The sequence below is a fragment of the Ptychodera flava genome, chromosome 21 (assembly GCF_041260155.1).
Source record: "Ptychodera flava strain L36383 chromosome 21, AS_Pfla_20210202, whole genome shotgun sequence".
Taxonomy (NCBI): Eukaryota; Metazoa; Hemichordata; class Enteropneusta; family Ptychoderidae; genus Ptychodera; species Ptychodera flava.
In genome coordinates, this window is record NC_091948.1 from 25,434,658 (window position 1) to 25,457,493 (window position 22,836).

The window sequence follows — 22,836 nt, forward strand, 5'->3', positions numbered from 1 at the left end:
AGCCGTTTGATGAGACTTCATCAGATCTGAATGACATCAGTGATGACGAGGAAAGTGATGACGTCACTTTGAAAGTGTCCAAGAATATTTCTACTGGATTAAAATGTCAGCAGGAATATGCTGAACTATTAAGATTAGATTGGGATAAGTTAAGAGAACTTCAATCGGTCGATCCTACTCTTGCAAAGGTGCGAGAGCATGCAGATGCAAATCAATCGTCGGAAAATCAAAGGTGGATTTTTCTGGCATGAGAAATTATTGTATCGTAAGTGGATTTCTTCACATAAGGTGCGTGAAGTTAGACAAATTGTAGTACCGGTGAATGTCGCAATGCATTGTTAAGAGTGTCACATGACATACCTCTGTCAGGACACCTTGGCATTGAAAAGACTAAACAAATGTTGCTACAATACTATTATTGGCCCGGTACTTTGAAGGATGTTGCAGAATACTGCAGGACTTGTAGTCCATGTCAAACATCTGCAAGACGTAGAGCGTCTGAGAAAGCGCCTCTTGTTTCGATGCCTATTATAAATATACTGTTTGAGTTAATCGCAATGGATATTGTGGGTCCCTTGAAAAGAACTCAACACGGAAATAACTTTTAGTCATCATGGATTATGCAACTTGGTATCCAGAGGCTTTGGCTATGCCAGACCAGGAAGCCGAGATGGTTGCAATGGCACTGATCGAAGTTTTCAGTTGAATGGGACTACCTGATGAAATTTTGACAGACCAGGGTACAAACTTTATGTCGCGCCTTATGACTGATATGTCCGCGAAGTTGAAGATATCAAAAATTCGAACGTCCCATATCATGCACAAGGCAATGAATTAACTGAACGTTTTAACGGAACGCTCAATGCCATGTTACAAGTTTCGTAGCTGAAGACCCAAAGGAGTGGGAACGATATTTGCCGTACATTCTTTTGCGTATAGAGAAGTACCGCAAGCGAGTACCGGTTTCTCACCTTTCGAGCTAAATGTATGGTCGAAGTATAAGAGGACCACTCGCTGTGATCAAGGATCAGTGGACTGAGAAAAGTTCACAGGAGAAAAATTTGGCGCAATACGTAATAACGATGCGAGAAAGGCTTGCCGACATTAGAAAAATTGTCAAAAGAACATTGAAAAAGCCCAAGCATGACAAAAACGGTGGTACGATAGGGGAGCAAGGAAACATTCTTTTAGGAACGGTGATAAAGTACTTGATACTTGTACTTGATAAAGTACTCTTACCTTCCTCCACGCATAAGTTGAGTGCTCAGTGGCAAGGACCATTCACGGTGGTGAGGAAAGTCCCAAACGTTGTTATGCGTGCTTCCACATGGCGCGCTGGATGGTTCGATCCTAGAGGAGGGGCATGGTAGTTGGACAGGAGGTATCTGTTCTCATGGCGACACTTCGAGATGAGCTCCGATCGCTTGTTTAGCAGGTTAGGCTTCTCAGCATTGATGATGAACAGTTTCTCTTTCAGGCAAAGGTTACATCTCTTTGTTGCATTAGAGTAAGCTGCAGCATGGCACAAAACAGAGCAGCTGGTTGAGTGTTGCATATTTTCGTTCTTCAGATTCCATATGTGCTTGGAAAGTTCTGTACTGGTTTTGCACTTTTCGTTGGTGAACGAGTGTAGGTGGTTGTAGAAGCGGATTTTGAACGGGTTTTCTGTGAGGCCGATGTAATTTTTGCTGTTACCGTCATTTGTCGATACCTTGGCATTGTAAATAATATTCTTAGTTTGGCATTCACCTCTGAGCGGGCAAGTATTTCTGGCCGACAGTTACACTCAGCTTTGTTACGCTCAGCACGATTTTCGCTGGAGATCTGTTTGTTGTGTGATTTTATTACATATGCCATGTTTCCCATACAGCTATAGCTGACCTTGACAGTGTTCTTGTTGAAGATTTTGTGGAGCTTGGATTCTTTGGGAAAGTGCTTCTCGATGAGGCGGAGGAATATTTTTCCGATGTTTGTCTCAACACTTTTACTGAACGGTGGATTGAACCAGATGATGTTACGATGTCGCTTCCTTCTTGCCTGGCCTTTAAATTCATTTTCCTTATATATATATATATATATATATATATATATATATATATATATATATATATATATATATATATATATATATATATATATATATATATATATATATTATATATATATAAGGAACTATACCTTATATTTATATATATATAAGCTATATATGTATATGTATATATATATATATATATATATATAATATATATATATATATATATATATATATATATATAATCTTGGCAACCTAATGTTGGTTTTTATCTGGTGTGATTGCAGAATTTTAAACGTCATGTCGTAATTCGCTGTTAAATGAGGAAGACGCTGGAACTAACGATGAGTGATGATGTAGAACTTGAACTTGTTTATTGGATGCGGAACCATGGCTAGGCCTCATTGCCCAGCCACGCACACAAATGCGTGTTATTTTGTTTAAGTTGTGTGGCTGCGTGAGTGTCCGAGTTAGTGTGTGTGTGTCCATTTATGCAGTATCTTGGCTATGTCGGATACTGATACCGATACAATGAAATGACAGAAAATACTTTGATTTCTAACGACATTAGAAAAGATACAAAAGTACAAATTATCACTTGCCTTTAAGTGGCATGCTACAATTCTATTGTTTCAAACCAACGCCATGAATAAAGTGGTTGAAATACAATAGAACATGGGAGAAGTACGCAGAATACCTCCATGAGAAGAATAAATTATTGCAATGGGTAAATTTCAAATGTGTAAACGAGTAAGACCATGTTGTTGATTCCGTGCTGGTATATCGTTGCGCCAGTATTGTACTAGTCGAAATTGAGTGGAATTGGGCTTGATTTATCGCTTCCGAGAACATAAATGTATCGTTAGCGTAAAATATTAATTTTTTACGCCAATGCGGAGGATTATGACAGTCATTTAAAACAAAGAAAAAAGTTATATCAAAATATATAGTTTGAAGATGCACACTCTTATATTGAAAACTTTGCTTTAAAAAGGTAAATTATGACCTTAAATTTCTATAAAATTGATATGTTATAATATTGTACAGCAGAACTGAGGCACTGTTATGGCACAATGTGAGACAATAACTGCATATCTTTTCTGACATAAAACACAATGCAGTTGACTTTTGTGGCTAGAAATCTTTGACTGAAAACGGCAGAAAGTTGGCCCACATTGTACACATATAGGCCTATAGACGTTTCCATCCCACGTAATCGACATATTCATCATACAAATGACGCAGTCTGCCTTCCTAGAAGAGCTAAAAGTAAATAGTACGATATAGAAAAAAGTCCCGGGACTGAGTTTGCTGGCACAGTCTTTAGATGACGTCACATTGCAGGCCGCTGTCAGGATGAGCACAGTCTGTAACGACCAATAGATGTAGAGGAAATAAGGTTACTGCAATTGTGCCACGTCACCAGAATTACAGCTACAACATCTTCATGTATTCGACGACAAAGTGAAGGGTCATAAGTTTATTTGTGGTCCCACGGGGGGAAGTACGAAATCCACACATTCTTTTGATGATACCTTTATAAAAGTTGTCCAATAAAGACATGTATTTTCTGTCATACAGCCCGTTCCTGATCTCGGCCTCCTCTCCTCTTTATAACAATGTAATTGCAACCTTGGATCACTTGATCAATGAAATTGGCTAAACACCTACCGTGTTGAACTTGAAAGGGATTAAATCGGTCGGTCAACATTTCGCGACATAGTATGACCTGAATAAAAATGATTTAGAGGTTGCAATTAGAGTGTTAAGTCAAGAGAAATGAGACGTCTACCGTTGATGTCTTTGTGGATATATCGCAATTATTATAAAGAAATCATCAAAAGGATGTGTGAATTTTGTATTTCTCAATGTGGTATTCCTTAGAACAATAGACAATTTACATTTGCTCAATCTGCTCCTGAGTTAATTCATGATGTTAAAACAACAGACTAAAATAAGTGTCCACTCTCCATTGTTCCATGAACAAGATTGGAACTAATTTGGGATAATTGGATCTTCATATTTTTTAAATTTCTCAAAAGTGTTAGGTGCCCTATAGCTGAATGTTGCAATATTACAAATTACTCATAAAAACAAGTGTATGACTTAAACAGAAAAGCAGATGAGCTTACATTTGCAGATTAAATATACATTACTTCACCATCCAATTATCCCAAATTAGTTCCAATCGTGTTCATGTGATTACGAATAAATATTTTTGTAGTGCCTTCTTTGACTATAAGTCACCACACAAACTATCAGAACACGCGGGGATATTACAGCTTTAATCATGGCATAAACCTTGCCATTTCTTTCGGGACATCAGGCTGCATACGCTATAGTGAAGAACGGTAGGGTTTCGTTATAAATAAAGAAACGTCCTACTTTAATATTGATTATTTAAGACGCTAAAAATAATTTGTGTACGTCACTGCTTGAAGAGCTACAACACCGTCGGCGGTTTCAAGCTCAACGTTCTTTGCTCCTTCTCCTCGTTCTGGCGTCAATTCGGTTTTTTGTTTCTTCTGTTGTCTCCTGATGAGCAAGAAATAGGAGAAACCCAGGACAAGACCGCTGAACGTAATTACGGCGCTCGCTGCGTAAAAGGAGTAATGGTAACTTCCCGTGTAATCTCGGAGATAACCTGTAAGAAAATGAGAGTGTACACAAACGTTGTGTTACCGTGGCAGGTGTGAAAATTTAATCACAGCTCACCTGCTACAACCTGCTGCTTGACCTAACAAGTCGTTGACAATGACACAGTCCCCACTTGTTAATGGGTACTTTAATTACAAGTCCTCTGAGAGGAAAGTGTCCTCTTCATTAATTAGGTCTGTGATTAAAAATACTGCGATACAGATGGGGCTTAATGGCCAAAAATGAGTTCCATGGTGTTGAAAACATAAAACCAATGTAAGCAGCCATATTAATTACAAAAGGTCATTAAAATGAATCAATTAGTACTTAATCGACAGGATGCTGCCAAACATTTTTGCATCCTATCCTAACACTGACAGATTATCACCGGTACCATATTTCATAAAGTTTGATGCAGTACTTTGGACATTCACCCTAAAAACAAAAATCCATTATGTAAATGCAAACTAGCAATTAATTTATATATATAAATGATACCACTAAGTATCATTGATTTGTATTTACAACACTATGAGATCAAAATCTGTACCAAGTTTCATCAAATTTAACGCAGTATTTGTGGATATATCACTCTAATTAGGAAGTTCATTACATATGCAATTACAAATTAATTAACTTGACACTGATAAATGTCTTTCTTCACTGTTAAGCAATGTAAGCTTAACATCTGTACCAAGTTTCATGAAATTTGATGCAGTATTTTTTGACATATCAGACTAATTACGAAAATTCAATAATTGACATGATACTGCTATCTGCCGTTAACAATTGATGTGCATATGTATGACAAAGGTGAATGTCCTTGTGCTAACTTTGAATGATACTGGTGGAAATATGTCTGAGTATAGGTCAATGTCCTTGTACCAACTTTGAATAAAATCGGTTGAGATGTGCCTGAGTTATGGCTCCGTCATGAAAAAAATCATAACAAAATGGCCGCCATGCGGCCATATTGGATCATATCGTCAAACAAATTGACATGTATATGTATGATATAGGTCAATGTCCTTGTACCAACTTTGAATAAAGTTGGTTGAGATGTGCCTGAGTTGTAGCTCCGTACATGAAAAAAATCGTAACAAATTGCTGCACGGCGGCCATATTGGATCATATCGTGAAACAAATTGACGTGCATATGTATGATATAGGTCAATGTCCTTGTACCAACTTTGAATAAAATCGGTTGAGATGTGCCTGAGTTATGGCTCCGTACATGAACAAATCGTAACAAAATGGCCGCACAGCGGCCATATAAGATCGTATCACAAAAAAAATCAATAAGGATATGTAAGATATAGGTCAATGTCCTTGTACCAACTTTGAATAAAATCCGATGATACATGTCTGAGTTATGGCTAAGGACATGAAAAAATCGTAACAAAATGGCCGCCATGCGGCCATATTGGATCATATCGTCAAACAAATTGACATGTATATGTATGATATAGGTCAATGTCCTTGTACCAACTTTGAATACAGTTGGTTGAGATGTGCCTGAGTTGTAGCTCCGTACATGAAAAAAATCATAACAAAATGGCCGAACGGCGGCCATATTGGATCATATCGTGAAACAAATTGACGTGCATATGTATGATATAGGTCAATGTCCTTGTACCAACTTTGAATAAAATCGGTTGAGATGTGCCTGAGTTGTAGCTCCGTACATGAAAAAATCGTAACAAAATGGCCGCATGGCGGCCATATTGGATCATATCGTAAAACAAATTGACGTGCATATGTATGATATAGGTCAATGTCCTTGTACCAACTTTGAATAAAATCGGTTGAGATGTGCCTGAGTTATGGCTCCGGACATGAAAAAATTGTAACAAATGGCCGCCATGCGGCCATATTGGATCATATCGTGAAACAAATTGACCTGCATATGTATGATATTGGTCAATGTCCTTGTACCAACTTTGAATAAAATCGGTTGAGATGTGCCTGAGTTATGGCTCCGTACATGAAAAAATCGTAACAAAATGGCCGCATGGCGGCCATATTGGATTGTATCACAAAACAAATGGACGTGCATATGTAGGACTTATGAAGTAATCCTTGTACCAAGTTTGAATGAAATCGCTCCAGGCATCTCTGAGATATCTGCGTGAACGGACGGACGCACGGACTGACGGACGGAATCACGGACATGACCAAACCTATAAGTCCCCCCGGACGGTGTCCGTTGGGACTAAAAAGGATGAAAGAATATGTCATTTGTATTTTGATTGACCGACAGTGATTTATCAGCTATACATGGGCCTACTTCAAGAGAACCTTTCCGACAACAGTCTCAGAAAGATGTAACCTTCGGCATTGTGAATTTGAAAATTTAGCTTGGCAGAAACACAAAGCTAATGAAATTACCTTTGCGTGCTTACCTGATATTGGGGCGCCAATTAATTGTCCAATACTACCAAACATCATGTTCCAACCGAGGGCAGTCATGAAAACTGAATCGGCTACGATTTGTCGGACGGCGACGCTGTTCTGGGAGGAGTAGCCACCCCTCTGAAAGCCAAGCAAGATGAGGAGAGCTATGATTGCCGGTACGGATGAAGCCAACGGGAAGAGCGCAATAGTCACGCCGTGCAGCAGCATCATGAATGCCATGAACCAGACTCCGTTCAAATGGAAAAAACTTACTAGAAGTCCCCAGAATGGTCCACCTATGATGAGACCAAGCCCATAGAAGGACAGCAACGACGCGGTTTTTTGTTTTGATAGCAATGTCTCCCTGAGATGTGGGGCTAAGTGTACAATCGAAATAATTTGTCCGAAGGAGAACATGAAGATGCAAATCGTGTACACATCGAACATGAAGTTAGTTTTAAAGATGCCACAATCCATGAATGTGCCAAGTTTTCTCAGTGGAGCACAATATTGTGAAGTATTTGTTGTTTTCTTCAGCGAGACTTGGTTTGATTCAGTTTGGTTTCCAGCGACGCCATCATCCACGCTATTTGCTGTTTCAACGAACTGCGATTCTTGTGTACGATCTGCCTTGTCATGAAAAGCCTTCTGCTTCTTTGCTTTTGGCAGCATTACAAGTACGGCTGCGCTGAACAAGAGGTGAGCAGAAGCTCCGGAGAAGACAACGAGGGCGCCCCTCCACCCATAGACGTCGATCCACAGTTGAACCAAGGGAGGCAACGACATTGAGCCGACACCAGTGCCTGTGAAAGCAAGTCCGCTCGCCAAAGGATGCCTTTTCCTGAAGTGCACAGCAAGGAATGAGATCGACACAGGAATCAGTATACCATATCCCAGACCTAGGCAGAATAGTGAAATCAGAATAATTAATGAAGAAAAGTAAATTGTCCAACTTCATCTGTACCACGTGCTTGAAAGTGTGGACCTTGTTACGCATTCAAGCAATAGTCCTCTCAAGCATCTGAATGCAAAAAATAAACTTGCTTTTTCTTTTTTACTCCTTTGCTCGATCAGATGGAAGTCCTTACAAATAAGTCAAATATCGTGTTACAGGCCAATGTGGAATACAATGACACGACCTGACTTACAACTGTACAGTAGGATAGCAAACAACAAGGTTGAAAGATGCCACCGTCCTAAATATAATATTTGACAGTTTGTGAGCGTGATCCAGATATAGTTTGTAATACAGTTTGTTTCGATCAAAGACACAGCGGAAACTAACCATGACATATGATCGCATAATCTTAATGTGAAAGCCATAACGTCAGTGTCTGTAGAGTTTGCGTACGTCACGAAATGTAATTTATTACTCTTACTTCCTTTTAATCAGTGTTAGATAAAATCAACTGCGTCGTTTTTATATAACAGCCTTCAGTGACCCATCAATGTGTGAACATGTGGAACTGATCATAAATTAAAACGCATTAAGTGTGTGTATATATATATATATATATATATATATATATATATATATATATATATATATATATATATATAAATGATAAACAAGTTTAGCCCAAACAAAAACAACAACAACAACAACAACAACAACAACAACAAAGGTTTGTTTCTCGTCGTAGGCCTTTTGCTAATGTGGATGGTGCGCCGGTTTAGATAGACGGCTCGATGATGAGAAAAACAACACATTTTCTTTATTTTCTTTCGATGCAGAAACACGAGCGTACATTCATGAAATTTTGCTCTTGGTCGTGTGAAGTAGGCATTTTTAAAATTGAAAAATGTAATCAAACTTGAACAACTGCAGGTGCTTCTTATTTATTTGACCAGGTCTCTTGCCCCTAAACTTACCATTTAAAAATCCCAGTGTGATGATAATCTGCCATAGCTGTGAAGAAAACGAGCTCAGGAAGATCGACACGACACACAAAGCTGCACCAACTGTCACCACTTTCCGTGGACCAAACTTTTTAGCAAAGGCGGAAGAAACTGGACCTGTCGAGACACGGAAGTTTTAAAATGAATAACATCGGGTGTGATGCAAAGCCGTGATTTATGTAAAGTATTCTCATCAAAAATTCAAAATCAATGATTTAAATGTGTCACGGAAATTGTACCATGGAAATCTGTAATCATGTTTTATTTCTTCGAAAGTATTTTACTAAGGTTCAACTTCAAATATATTCGTTGAAAATTTACAGAGCCACGTATAGCGTACTAGACCTACATCAGCTGGTTTGAAGAGTGTATGGATATATCCTAGGATTTATTTTATGGCTCTTTTTTGACCCTTAAAGATGCATCAATAGATACTTTGTTGTGACAGCCTGTGATCGGGAAAAATAATGAAGAATTCTTGTAAGTGAAAGGACAATTGTGGCCACAATCCTAGTATGCAATTTGCTCTTTTAGACAGAAACGTTTCTATCCCATGACGGATTTGAAGACGTTTCAATAATGACATCATGCACATATATACTGACAAATGTCTCTATTTGAATGCCCTCCGTTCAATTGGTGTAGAAGATGCAACATTTTTTCTACTGATGTTTACGACTTCGCATTTGTCAGCGTTACAATCCCCGTCGATAACTGCTACTTGTTTTATAAGTGAAAATATGCTTTGAACCACGGTAGGAAATTACTATGAAAACCTAACGATTTTGTGGATGATATGGTCATGAGGCACTGATCAAAAGAACTAAACTAATCACTAGTACTTGCCCAAACTATTTAGGTTTTTCCCAAGATGCTTAGTCATTTGAACAAGTGTCGATGTGGAACGTCATTTGCCGAAACCGCGATCCAGGTGACAGAGCAAAGGTGATGTGACGCGTAACAGATTAAATGCATCTTCTTGAATGCCCTCCGTTCAAATTGGTGCATCTTCTATTTTTTGCATCTTCCATGGAAGCCTAATTGCCGGCCACTACAAGCACAGTGTATTTTCACACCTCTTTGCAAGTTACGAACAAAAGTCGATTAACCTCTAAATCGCATTAATAATCCTTCACTTCCACTTCCCGGAGTGGACTGCTTGATAGACAGAAGAGCCCAAACCAAACGCCATGCAGCAAACAAAGCACCGGCATTGTTCAGGTACCATACTGAGTACATATTATTATTTTAATAAGGTATGAATCGCTTGCTAATCGGTAGCACGTTGACATTATTTATTATTTTATCTCTAAAATGGATGCAAGGCTTCATAAAGATAAGTTGCAACGATTAGAGAATGATGAATAGCCTTTGAACTACGATGGGCACTGTTGTCTGTGTGTGTTCATTGATAATCATGCAGACGATGAACCTTCATACACTCATAAACGATTGTACATTTTCTTACTCGTGGCATGTTAGAAGTATAAACTTTGCAGTCCCTAAAACCAAATGAAACAGTACCTTTGTATTTTGATCAGTCATGTGATCTGGCCGCCACCTTGTATTGAAATATTATATTCCACCTAATTTGCATAAATCTTGACTAATAAAACATTTGTGAAGAGCTTTTTAGCCCATATTACCAAGATGCTACATACCAATTTTCAAGGTATTTGACCCAGTAGTTTTTGAAAAGATTTTTAAGTGATTTAATTGATATTTTTGCATAACTCATTAATTATTCCCAATCAATATATCTTAGCAACTAAAGAGGCTAGAGCTCTCGTTCCTGTTGGATAGTGGAAAGTATGGTACCTAATTTTTTCCCCTAAATTTTGGATGACCTTGAATGACCTTTGCCCTCCGTTTGTTTTTCAGCAACTGTACGCTATCGATAGATCTATCCATCCATAAATCGAGATATATATATATATATATATATATATATATATATATATATATATATATATTATATATATATATATATATATATATATATATATACCAAAACTTGTTTGTATCTTGTCAGAGGGGTAAAGTGCTCGATGCAGGGATTCTGAGCAATATTACAATAAATATGAGAACACATCAAGTATATTTGGTACCTATTACTCGAGTTTCACGCATACAAATGTACTTATGTGTAAGCACCTGAAGCAAATTTAACGCAATAAAATCTACCTATCTGACGATCGCGTGTATGCGTGAAACTCGAGTAATAGGTACCAAACATACTTGATGTGTTCTCATATTTATTGTATGTATATATATATATATATATATATATATATATATATATATATATATATATATATATATATATATATCAATCGTTCTATCAATCGATCTTTCATTTAATCATTCAATCGATAGAAAGATCGATCGCTTGACAGATCAATGAATCGATCGATCAATGGGTCGATCTATCGATTGATCAATCGATTGATCGATCGATTGAGGATAGATCTACCCAACGAATCTATTCCCATGAATCACTTGATCCAATACGTTTTCAGTTGATTTGATACGTTATCGGTAAGGATAAATTACAACGTATCGGTAAATTTTTACTACGTTATCGGTAAATTTTACTACGTTATCGGGTTTGATACGTTATCGATTAGTTACTACGTTATCGGTTGTAACAGGCCCTGCAATGCCACACCTTTACCTCATTATATTATGTACAGTTGCCAATAAAGCTAGTGGTCTGGTTTTTGGTTAACAGGAGTAACAATTGGAACAATTTTTTTGCAAAAACGACAATTGACAAAGATGACCTTTGATCTCCCTGACGATGTTTGACTTTTTTTACAGATTTGACTGCTTTGGCCCCGGCATCGCTGCTTGCAGTTATATGGGTCAGGTACACCACTACTGAGTATGCTTAATAAGCACTGCAAGTTTGAAAACGCTTTGCGCAACGGTTTTAGAGATCTAGCTAGAATTTACAGAAGAAGAAGAGGAAGTTGAAGAAGACGAAGAAGAAGAAGAAGAAGAAGAAGAAGAAGAAGAAGATTTGATTTTTCAAATAAACGTTTATTACTAAAAAATAGCCTCCTGTACAGACAAGTACATATCAAAACAATTCAAATTTTGAGACAAAAAGCAAAAATGAAATCTGACAAATGCTTTATGGCAAATGATGGTCAATTACTGAAAATACTAAACAAAATTGGACTGTAAAAAATCAGCAAAAACTGCAAAATGGCTATGATACTGATGCTGGAGCGAGACGGAGAGAACTGGTGAAAAGGCAAACAGGTAGCTATATCACTTGCAACATGGGGAAGGAAACAATTAAATCTGAAAAAAAGCACATTTTGTTAATGACAAAAGGCAAGATGCGAGGTGCATGAAAAATCTCCACTGAATAGGAGAAAGCGAAACAAACATCCGAAACAAGAAAAGTGACAGAAATTTGCGAGGAAATAGGACAGGAACACCTTACATCTTGCAGAAAAAAGCCACCTAACCGCCAATGAGAAGGGGTATATTGAGAAAACTTTTCGTTGGCATGTACATGCTTACGAAGAATCCTCCCAACTGACCACCCCCTTCCATTCCGTGAGGAGTACGGTGCCCAGGACGAGATAGGATTTGGCAAAAGGGAAAGTGTGCTTAGAGGTGAAAGCATTTTCTTTACAACAAAATTGAATCAATAGTAAAAGTTCCATCAATGTCTACAGAAGCAATGACGTTATTAATACACCAAATGTTTTTGAAAGCACTTATGTTTGAATTGAGCGTGAAGTAATTATATTCTTCTAAATGCGAGCACAAACTCGCCTTTTAAAAACAGAAACAAGCATATTACTGATTGAGGGATCATGACCATTAATTGCATTTCGTCTTGTTACATGAATTGCAATTTTAGCTGTCGTAAAAAGGAAATTAAAAGCGCAAAAGTATTCTTGTCCATGTATGATTTATCAAAGGGTGGGCCTAAAACAAACACCAGAATAAATCTTGCATTCCTGACCAAGAAAAAGGTGACAGAGATTACGAAGGAGAATGAACAAGGGAGAAAGACGAGGGCATTCTAAAAATATGTGTAAAAGGTCATCTCTGGCACTACAGAAAAAACAATCAGAGGATGAGCTATACCCAGAATGGAACATAAACGAGCCAGTTGCGTACGCACCGTGGAGAAGACGCCATTGAAGATCTCCTTCTTTTTTGGGAATTGGACTGAGATAACAAGAAGTGAAAAAAGGTTTGATATTTTCCGTAAGTGAAAGCAGATCTCTCCAAACTGTATCTTGACGTTTATTGTTCCTATGAAAATTTGACATAATCAAGAATTTATAAATGCTACCCTTTTCAAATTTATACAAGGGACAATTCAAAATAATATGGTCATCAGTGCCTTTACAAATAAGTTCGAAAGAGTACGAAGGACGATGACAAGAATGAACGTCATCCAAATCAACTTCCTCTTCAAAATAACTTTGGATTTGTTTTTTCCAATCACCGGAATAGAGTCGACCAACGTCTTGACAGTATTTGTTAAAATTCTATCCGAATGAATAGAAACAATGTTTTTAAAATGGCTTGGGGAGCGCCAAGATTTTTGGAAAGGGTCAAAAAGATCTCCAACTTTTGTAATGCCAGCACTGATAAAGTGATTAACAAGAGTACTATCAAGAGGGTTTGTAAAACTAACACAATCGTTGAAAAAAGGGCTTCATGGAAGATATCTTTGATTGAAAGGGTCCACCTTTTCTCAGGAAAATACATGACTTCCAGACTCTCAAAAGTTCAAGATAAAAATTAGGAAGATAATCTGGAACAGACTGATAATTCACTGTAAAAAGTTGAGAGGTGTACTTGAGATTACCAACATTCCGAAAATAAAAATCAGCAAACAAAAATGAAGGATGATCCAGACCTGAATACAAGTATCTTTGAAGATAATTTAATCTGAAAGCTTTCACACGTGAAGAGAGATCGATGAGATTTTGCCCTCCTAACTTCAATGGAGCAAAAATTGTACGACTTGGCAACCAATGTTTTCCTTGCCAGAAGAAATCAAGAAATTTGTGCTGAATTTCATCAATGATAAAAGCAGGAGGACAGAGGCAAATTAAACGGTGAAAGAGTTTAGTTGCAGCAAGTTGATTAATAACGATAACACGGCCTTGGAATGACATAGCAGGAGCATATCTATTCCACCAAGATAACTTATTGTCAATCTTTGTAACACACTCACTCCAGTTTTTTGAAAAATACTCGTTACTGTTACCCAAATAAGTACCAAGGACTTTGAGACCTATTCCAAAGAATTTCAAGCGGATGATCAGCACGCCCACGCCATGAGCCGACCCAAAGACCTTGGGACTTACGATAGTTAATTTTTGCATTACTGGCATGCTCATAGACAGAAAACCAATATTTAAACCTCAAAAAATCAGTATCACAAGTTACAAGAGTATTAACGTCATCAGCATAAGCTGAAAGTTTACATTTACGATCACTTGAATTTGGAATCATAACACCTTGAATACTGTCATCTTGTCTTATTCTGTGTAAAAGAGGTTCAATAACAATTGCATACAGCTGCCCCGATAATGAGCAACCTTGCCTTATACCACGTGAAAACTGAACTGGAGCAGTAAGGGAACTGTTAACACGAACAAGACTATCAGTTTGAGTATACAGAAGTTTAATAAAATTGATGAAATTTTCACCAAACCCGAACGCATGCAGAGTTTGAAAAAGATAATGATGACTGACACGATCAAAGCTTTTCCTGATCTAAAGAAAGAATACCAAGAGGAAGATTCATGTCATTATGAAAATGAATGCAATCCCTAATTAAATGAATATTGTCAAAAATCTGTCTGCCTGGAACAGTATAACTTTGATCTACATGAATGATATCTTGCAAAACTTGCTTTAAGCGAAGCGATAAAGCTTTAGTGAAAATTTTATAATCAGAGCAAAGCAAACTGATAGGTCTCCAGTTCTTAAGAAGGGAGTTATCACCTTGTTTCGGAAGGAGTGTGATAACAGCTCTACGACAGGACGTTGGAAGAAGGCCATCGGAAATTGACTTTTGAAAAACCTGGTGAAAATCGTTCCCCAATAGAGACCAGAATTTTTTATAAAATTCACAAGGAATGCCATCAACACCAGGTGTTTTACCATTCGCAATGTTCTTGAGTGCAAAGGTGTACTCATCAAGACTAATGGGTTCATCAAGTTGCGTAACTTTGTCAGCAGGTAATTGAGGGAGATCATGAAGCAAAGTATTTTGTGCTTCGGGCGAAACAGGCTCAGCAGTAAACAGGTTTTGATAAAACTGGCGAGTAAGTTGACGAATTTCTCTCTGATTTTCAGTAATTGTATGATCTTCACGTTGGAGATGAGTAATTGATTTACGACAGCCTTTGTATTTTTCAAGAGAAAAGAAAAACTGTGAATTAGTATCAGAATCATTGAGCTGTTGAAAACGAGAACGAATAACTGCACCTCTGGTATCAAGTTTCTGAAAACTGTCTAAAAGGTCTTTTGCTGATGATATCTTGTTTTCCAGAGAAGGCTGAGTATGAATCAATGTTTCCAAAGTACGAATTTCCTCAATAAGCTTTTGTTTTGAACGTTTAAAGTGATGAACTCGTTCAGCGCTGTACTGCTGACTCAATTCTTTAATCTTTTGTTTTCCTATATCCCACCAAGACTGAAGAGAAGAAAACCTATCCTTCTCATTACGCCAACCTTCCCAGAATTCCTTAATTAAAGTACAGTAATTTTCATCGTTAAGAAGACTGGTATTGAGACACCAAACTGGATTTTTGTTGACACTCGAATTCATAGTTAAACAAGAGAAACAAGAGAGTGATCAGATAAATCAGTAGGAGAGTCAATAGACACAGATTTAATTTTCGAAGTCAACCTCTTGTTGATGAAGAAAGTATCAATGCGACTTTTTTGCTCTCCTCTCTGCCACGTAAAATTTTGAGCTGCTTATGAAAATAACGCCAGGCATCAGAAAGCTTACAGCGATGAACAAGAGAAGAAAAACTTGCGAAGACTTTAAATGTGGTTCAATATGAGACGACCTATCTAAATCAGGAACAAGAGTACAATTAAAGTCGCCCCCTATGACAATATTTTCATTATCAAGATCAAAATCAAGGAGAAATTACGAAGACTTTCAAAGAAAATACAACGATCATCTCCACTTGAAGGAGCATAAATATTAAGCAAATGAAAGGAAGTGTCATCCATTTTAATATGCAAATGAAGTAGACGACCCTGGACGACACTTTTTACAGAAACAACATCAATATTTTTGTTTCGTGGAAACAGCACTGCAACCCCAGCAGAATTACTAGTACCATGTGAGAAATAAATAGGCGCGCGCCAAACTACTTGCCACTGCGCCTGATTAGCCACTGTAGAATGGGTTTCTTGTAAAAAATAAAAATCAGCAAAATGATTGGACTTCAACGAAGACAAAATGTTATACCGTTTCAAAGAATCACGGCAACCATTTACGTTCCAAGAAATGAAACTTGCCATCACTAGACAAGCAAAAACAAGAACGATTTTACTTCCCATGTTTCGTAATAGCCAAGCTTTTACATTGTCTAACATGTTGTTGTAACTTTGCCACAAGTTTATGGATACGAACTTTTTGTTGACTAGTGACAATATCTGACCTGCGTAAGTTAGCAAATGACTTTATGAGAACCTTAAAATCTGAGCAGTAATCTTTACATTTTTCTATCATATTTTTAGAGCCTTTAATGTCTTCTAAAAACTCAAGCAAATTAGACGGCTTGATTTGTAGCTTTTCTTGAAATTCTGATAAGTCAGACATTTCAGACGCAACAGACTCATTGTCATGATCAGACATTTCGCTGAGAACATCAAAGGAGTTTGATGTTTTCACTCCTGACCAAATAAGCTGATTTTGAGAAGCTTTTCTTGGAGACTGTGACTGAGAAATAACAAATCCTGAGACTCATTAACATTGATATCTGAAAAAGGAGTCTCGGGAAACTCAAGTGATTGAGACTCAATAAGTGAAGATGATGACGAAGAAGGGGGGTCGAATGATAAAACGGGAGTAGAGGGGAGCGGAGAATACGAAGGCGAAGCAGGGTTCGTACCCTGTCTTCATCGGCATGGACGTTAACATTTTTGTCTTTCTTTTGAGCGTCAGTGGGTTGACTGTTTTTACTGGTGAGAGGTCTTTGATCAACAGAATTTTCATCAACAGATGTGACTTTGTGAGCGGACTCTGATTGTGCCTCTTGTTTTCGACAAAGCGAGTTGACGTTGAGGCGTTACTTGAAGTTGAGGTGTTAATTTCTGTAGTATTGATATGCTGATTGACACCTTCATTTGCATTTGCTTCACTTTCGACAACATCCATTAAACCTGAGTTTTCATCCACACCATTATTGTCTTTTTGAACATTTTCAGTGTCATTATCGTTGTTTTCTGAAGATCTATAGTTTGGACAACGTTTACGGATATGACCTTTTAGTCCACAATGAAAACAACGCAGTTCATCAATAGAAACGTAAACGGAATAAAAACGGTCATCATATTTGATTTGAATTACACCACTGATGTTCTCATTGTGTAACAAAACATGAATTGTCGTCTAAACGACTTCACATGCTTCAGCGAAGCATTTTTACAACCAAGAGGGATTGCTCTTAGGTGCCAACAACTCTACCAAGTTTCCATAAATGTTCCTCCAAAACTTCATCAGGAATGAAAGGAGGAACATTTGACAGAATTAATTTTGAGGCCGGTTTCACCATGTGTTCCACATCGACTAATTCATCAAACAAAGCAAACTTGGACTCAACAATACTTTCAACATTACCGAGTGTTGCTAAGAACACAACCACGGACTTATTCATTCTAGATGCAGCAATAACATTTTCACTTCCGACTTTCTTTGCAATCTCTTCAACATAGCTTTCAACAGGGACACCTTCAATATTAGTACACCTGACAGCATGCTTGCGTGTCAGATTCCGAAATGGCTTGTCCTCCCGGGCGGCCATATTGCCGACCACGGGTTAACAAATGACAAAAAATAAAATCGAAGGAAATCCACCTAATCGAAGATGAAACCGGACCGGAGACAAGACCCAAAAGAACTTAACACTACTCACAACATAAACTGATGACAATTGACGAAGGATGGCACTTCTCACAGGTAGAAAAACAAAACAAGTAGGAGCCCTTCTTCTGTACGTCTATCCAATATGGCGGAAGAAGAAGAAGAAGAAGAAGATTTGATTTTTCAAATGAACGTTTATTACTAAAATTAATCTCCTGTACAGAAAAGTACATATCAAATCAATTCAAATTTTAGATGAAAAGCAAAAATGAAATCTGACAAATGCGTTATAGCAAATGATGGTCAATTACTGAAAAAACTAAGCAAAATTGGACTATATAAAAACCAGCAAAAACTGCAAAATGGCTATGACACTGAAGCTGGAGCGAGACGGAGAGAACTGGTGAAAAGGCAAACAGGTAGCTATATCACTTGCAACATGGGGAAAGAAACCAATTAAATCTGAAAAAAGCACAATTTTGTTATTGACAGAAGGCAAGATGCGAGGTGCATGAAAATTCTCCACTGAATAGGAGAAAGCAAAACAAACTTCCGAAACAAGAAAAGAGCAACAGAAATTTGCAAAGAAATAGAACAAGAACACCTTACATCTTGCAGAAAAATGCCGCCTAACCGCCAATGAGAAGGGACATGCCAACCAAGAATTTTCTCAACTGACTACCCCCTCTCAATCCGAGGAGTACGGTGCCCAGGACGAGTTAGGTTTTGGCAAAAGGGAAAGTGTGCGTAGAGGTGAAAGCACACAAAAGAAAGAAGTGTTCACAACAAAATTGAATCAATAGTACTTATTCCATCAATGTCTACGGAAGCAATGATGTCATCAATACACCAAATGTTTTTGAAAGCAATTATGTTTGAATTGAGTGTGAAGTAATTATATTCTTCTAAAATGCGAGAACAAACTCGCCTTTTAAAAACAGAAACAAGCATTTTACCGGTTGAGGGATCATGATCATTAATTGCATTTCGTCTCGTCACATGAATTGCAATTTTAGCTGTCATAAAAAGAAAATTTAAAAGCGCAAAAGTATTCTTGTCCATGTACGATTTATCAAAGGGTGGGCCTAAAACAAACCACCAGTATAAAATCTTGCATTCCTGACCAAGAAAACGGTGACAGAGTTTACGAAGGAGAATGAACAAAGGAGAAAGACGAGGGCATTCTAAAAATATGTGTAAAAGGTCATCTCTGGCACTACAGAAGACACAATCAGAGAAGGAGCTATAGCCAGAATGGAACATAAACGAGCCAGTTGCGTACACACAATGGAGAAGACGCCATTGAAGATCTCCTTCTTTTTGGGAATTGAACTGAGATAACAAGAAGTGAACAAAGGTTTGATATTTTCAGAAGAAGAAGAAGTGATCCAGAGTAATTACAATAGGGGCCAAGCGCCATAGCCGCTTTGGCCCCTAAGTGTCTTGTGAAGAACACTCTAAACACATCAATTTTCGTTATATGAATCGTTGACTCTTGGCGTGCACTTTGATTACTATGTCTCACACACCAACGAATCAAATAATGATATTGGTCAGAGGAGCATACATACATACATACATACACACATACATACATACATACATACATACATACATACATACATACATACATACAGACAGACAGACAGACAGACGGACAGACAGACGGACAGACAGACAGAGTCAAAGTGAGGAAATGAAAATTTCCAAAATCAAATTTCTTGTACACAATTGCCCTCTCAATTACTATATTCTAGTGTAGTACATTCACAGCAGTTTTCAAAGAAATGCACAGATAATGCAGTTTTGTATTTTAAAAATCGTTCATAGTTTTCACCATAGACAACCATGTATAGTGAAATGACACTTTAGGTGAAATTCCAAAATTAAATTTCTTGTACACAATTGCCTTAATTAATCACCATATTCCAGTGAACTACATTTATATCAATTGTCAAACATATAAATGCACAGTTGTGTTTGGGGGCAACATTGTGCATAGTTTTCACTATATAGACTGCCACAAACAGTGTAATGACACTTTCACGTGAAATTCATGATCGCAATTCTTGTATATAAATGCGTTCGTGTATGTATGTATGTATGTATGTATGTATGTATGTATGTATGTATGTATGTATGTATGTATGTATGTATGTATGTATGTCGGCAAGTGCCCGCCAAAATTTTCTTGCCAATGGAAGGGGGCCTATGAAAATTTTGCTAACGTCATGGGGGCCGCGAAAAAAGCCGATGAAATGTTTTCTCTTCAGCCCCCTGCCGTTAATAATGCTCATTCCCTACTATATCAGAGCTACACTGATCACTAACGGCCGCTTTATGGTGGCTAATTCCACAGACGAAGTGTGAGCCACTATTTGTAATTAATTGCCTGTTTCATCAAGCTTGCATCTGTATTTAGAGTAACAATATAGCAAGCAAACTGTCATCTACACGTATTTTCTAAATATTGCGTTTCCGAAACCCTGATAACCGTTAACCCCAACTATATTCGTGTTTCAAAATATTTCTACATAAAATACAGGAACGTTTATGTTCCAATGATATGTTTCAGACATCGCGTATATTCCGGTTTTTTGTCGCTGCCACTGTGTAACAGTTTCAGGCACTATACGCTGCGTGAGAGATGTTTATAAACAAACTCGCCACCATTTCACTCTGTACATGGTTCAATCAGCTGAGGAACTTACCAATCATCCACGACAAGCTTGCAGCTAAAGACAGTATCCATGACGTTTTTCCGGCGCCTTCCTGGAAATGCTCCACAAAAGAAACGAAGAAAATGCCCAGAGCCACGTTTGCGCCCCTTATAAAAAACAGAGCTGTGAATAAACCGATGACTGACAACCAGCCCCAAAGACCGCCTTCTGCGACCGTGTCCCCTTCATGTTTCTGTCGAATAGCCATGGTTTTTTTCCTGTGCTTCGCCAGACTTTTCCAAAATCTTGATTCGTAAGCTTATTGAACTGCACAACATGGATAGGAGTTGAGTGTGGAGAACAATACGGTAAGATGTTACCATGTAGATCAAACTGATACGGATATATGTCTGCCTAAAAGTGATATAAGGTGCAGATGTCCGGTATGCTTACTTTCAGTACTGCTCCAAGAGTGCTATTTAGTTTCATACCCTTAGGAGCTCCGCATTGGTGGAAAAAACTTTGTCGGAGCATGCGTGTATCATCACGTGTAAAGCCTTTGTTGCTCACGGGATGAACATAAAGGTGCGGCATTGCTGGATTGCCAAAATAGCCAACTTTGAGATATTTAGCAGCTATTCAGCTACGAGGGTTTGCAACAATGACTTAAGGGATAATTAGCGGTTATTCATATATAATGTTTAGGACTTCACGACGGAAACTTAATAGCTGCTTCGGGAATGTTGAGCAGCTATTCAGCTATTCAAGCTAATAGCCGTTTTTAGCCGCTGTTAGCTGGCTTTTAGCTGGCTATCAGCTGTTTTCTTATCCATTTTATTCATGCAAAAACATGGTCATTTTTTCCGTATATCATCTTTCACACTTGCGCGCAGTAAATGAGGTGAAATACGATTAGTAAAATTAAATACTTAACACAGAAAAGGAAAATACTGAAAATGCTTTGCTGTAGCTGATGGGACCAGTCAGGGACCAGTCATTTGAAATACTCTCCAAGCGAACCTACCATAGGCTTAGTTTCTGTATGAGTAGATCTGTACAGTCAGCAGCCTGTAAGCATGCACTTTTACGTTAAAAAGAGGCATCCATGCTGAATGGTTATCAAGTCATTTGATAAGCTAGGTAAAGATGTGGTGTTGGTTTTTTTTTGTTTTTTCCTAGTGCTTTTGAAGTTTAAATTTTGTACTAAGTATTTTATATCACTGTTGTTTTTTCTTCTGGTCAGGTTTTAGGGTTGTCGGTACGGTTGTTGCGCGTTTACAAAAAAAAAAGCGACGATATATAAATACTGTGACGTGACCCGTTGCCCTTTGGAGCATGCAGGTTAAAGTCAAACTTTCAATGACAGACTATTAACCCAGGGTTAGGTATGGAATTGGCCTCTTAAAAAATATTGAGATACATAAACCGCAGTGATCCGAGTCAACTGGAAACATTCGAGTATTTATTTTTACCATTAAAGTTTATGGCTCTATTCGAGCTCGAGACTCTTGCGAAATTACATGTAATATAATTACATGTAAAATATATATACAAAATGTTGACCAAAAAACTCGTACTTCGGGCGAACGTACGCCTCAAAGATAATGCGCTTTATAAAAAAGTCTATCTTCGTTCTAGCAAGACCCATATTGAACGTTTGGTCGAGTTAAACACGAAAACAATACTTAGTGAGCTGCCAAATGGGAAAGAGTATAGAATAACGGCTAGCGGAAGGATTGTCAGAAAGGTAAATACACATCAAGACGAAGGCAATGCAGAAGATAGATCAGAATAGGACACATCGCTCAATGGACTGAGAATCGCTCATCACAACGTCGGCGGGTGGACAAAGTGGAACAATGACTTCAGAAGTGAAATTTTATTTAGTATAAACGCGGACATTATCTCAATAAATGAGACACATTTGTCTGGAAATGATTGTATACAGTTAAATGGTTATCGCTGGATAGGATTTAATAGATCACTTGTGCATCATAATGCACGGAGAAGTTTTGGTGGAGTTGGATGCTTTGTGAAATATTCTGTGTATAATGATTACGCTGTTTCAGTAATTGATAAATCCTTTGATGGTATTCTTGGTTTTCGTTTTACTAACAAAG

At 37.7% G+C, this 22,836-nt stretch overlaps 1 protein-coding gene across 1 annotated transcript; it reads right to left on the reverse strand.

Moving 5' to 3' along the window:
• Positions 1-2,590: 2,590 nt before the first annotated feature.
• LOC139121834 (monocarboxylate transporter 13-like) lies at positions 2,591-21,190 on the reverse strand. Its single transcript, XM_070687048.1, has 4 exons — positions 20,768-21,190; positions 8,936-9,079; positions 7,072-7,962; positions 2,591-4,676 (listed from the first exon to the last, which is right to left on the reverse strand). Exons 1-4 carry the CDS (start codon positions 20,982-20,984, stop codon positions 4,441-4,443), a joined length of 1,488 nt encoding a protein of 495 aa, XP_070543149.1. The 5' UTR covers positions 20,985-21,190; the 3' UTR covers positions 2,591-4,440.
• Between the last annotated feature and the right edge of the window lie 1,646 nt (positions 21,191-22,836).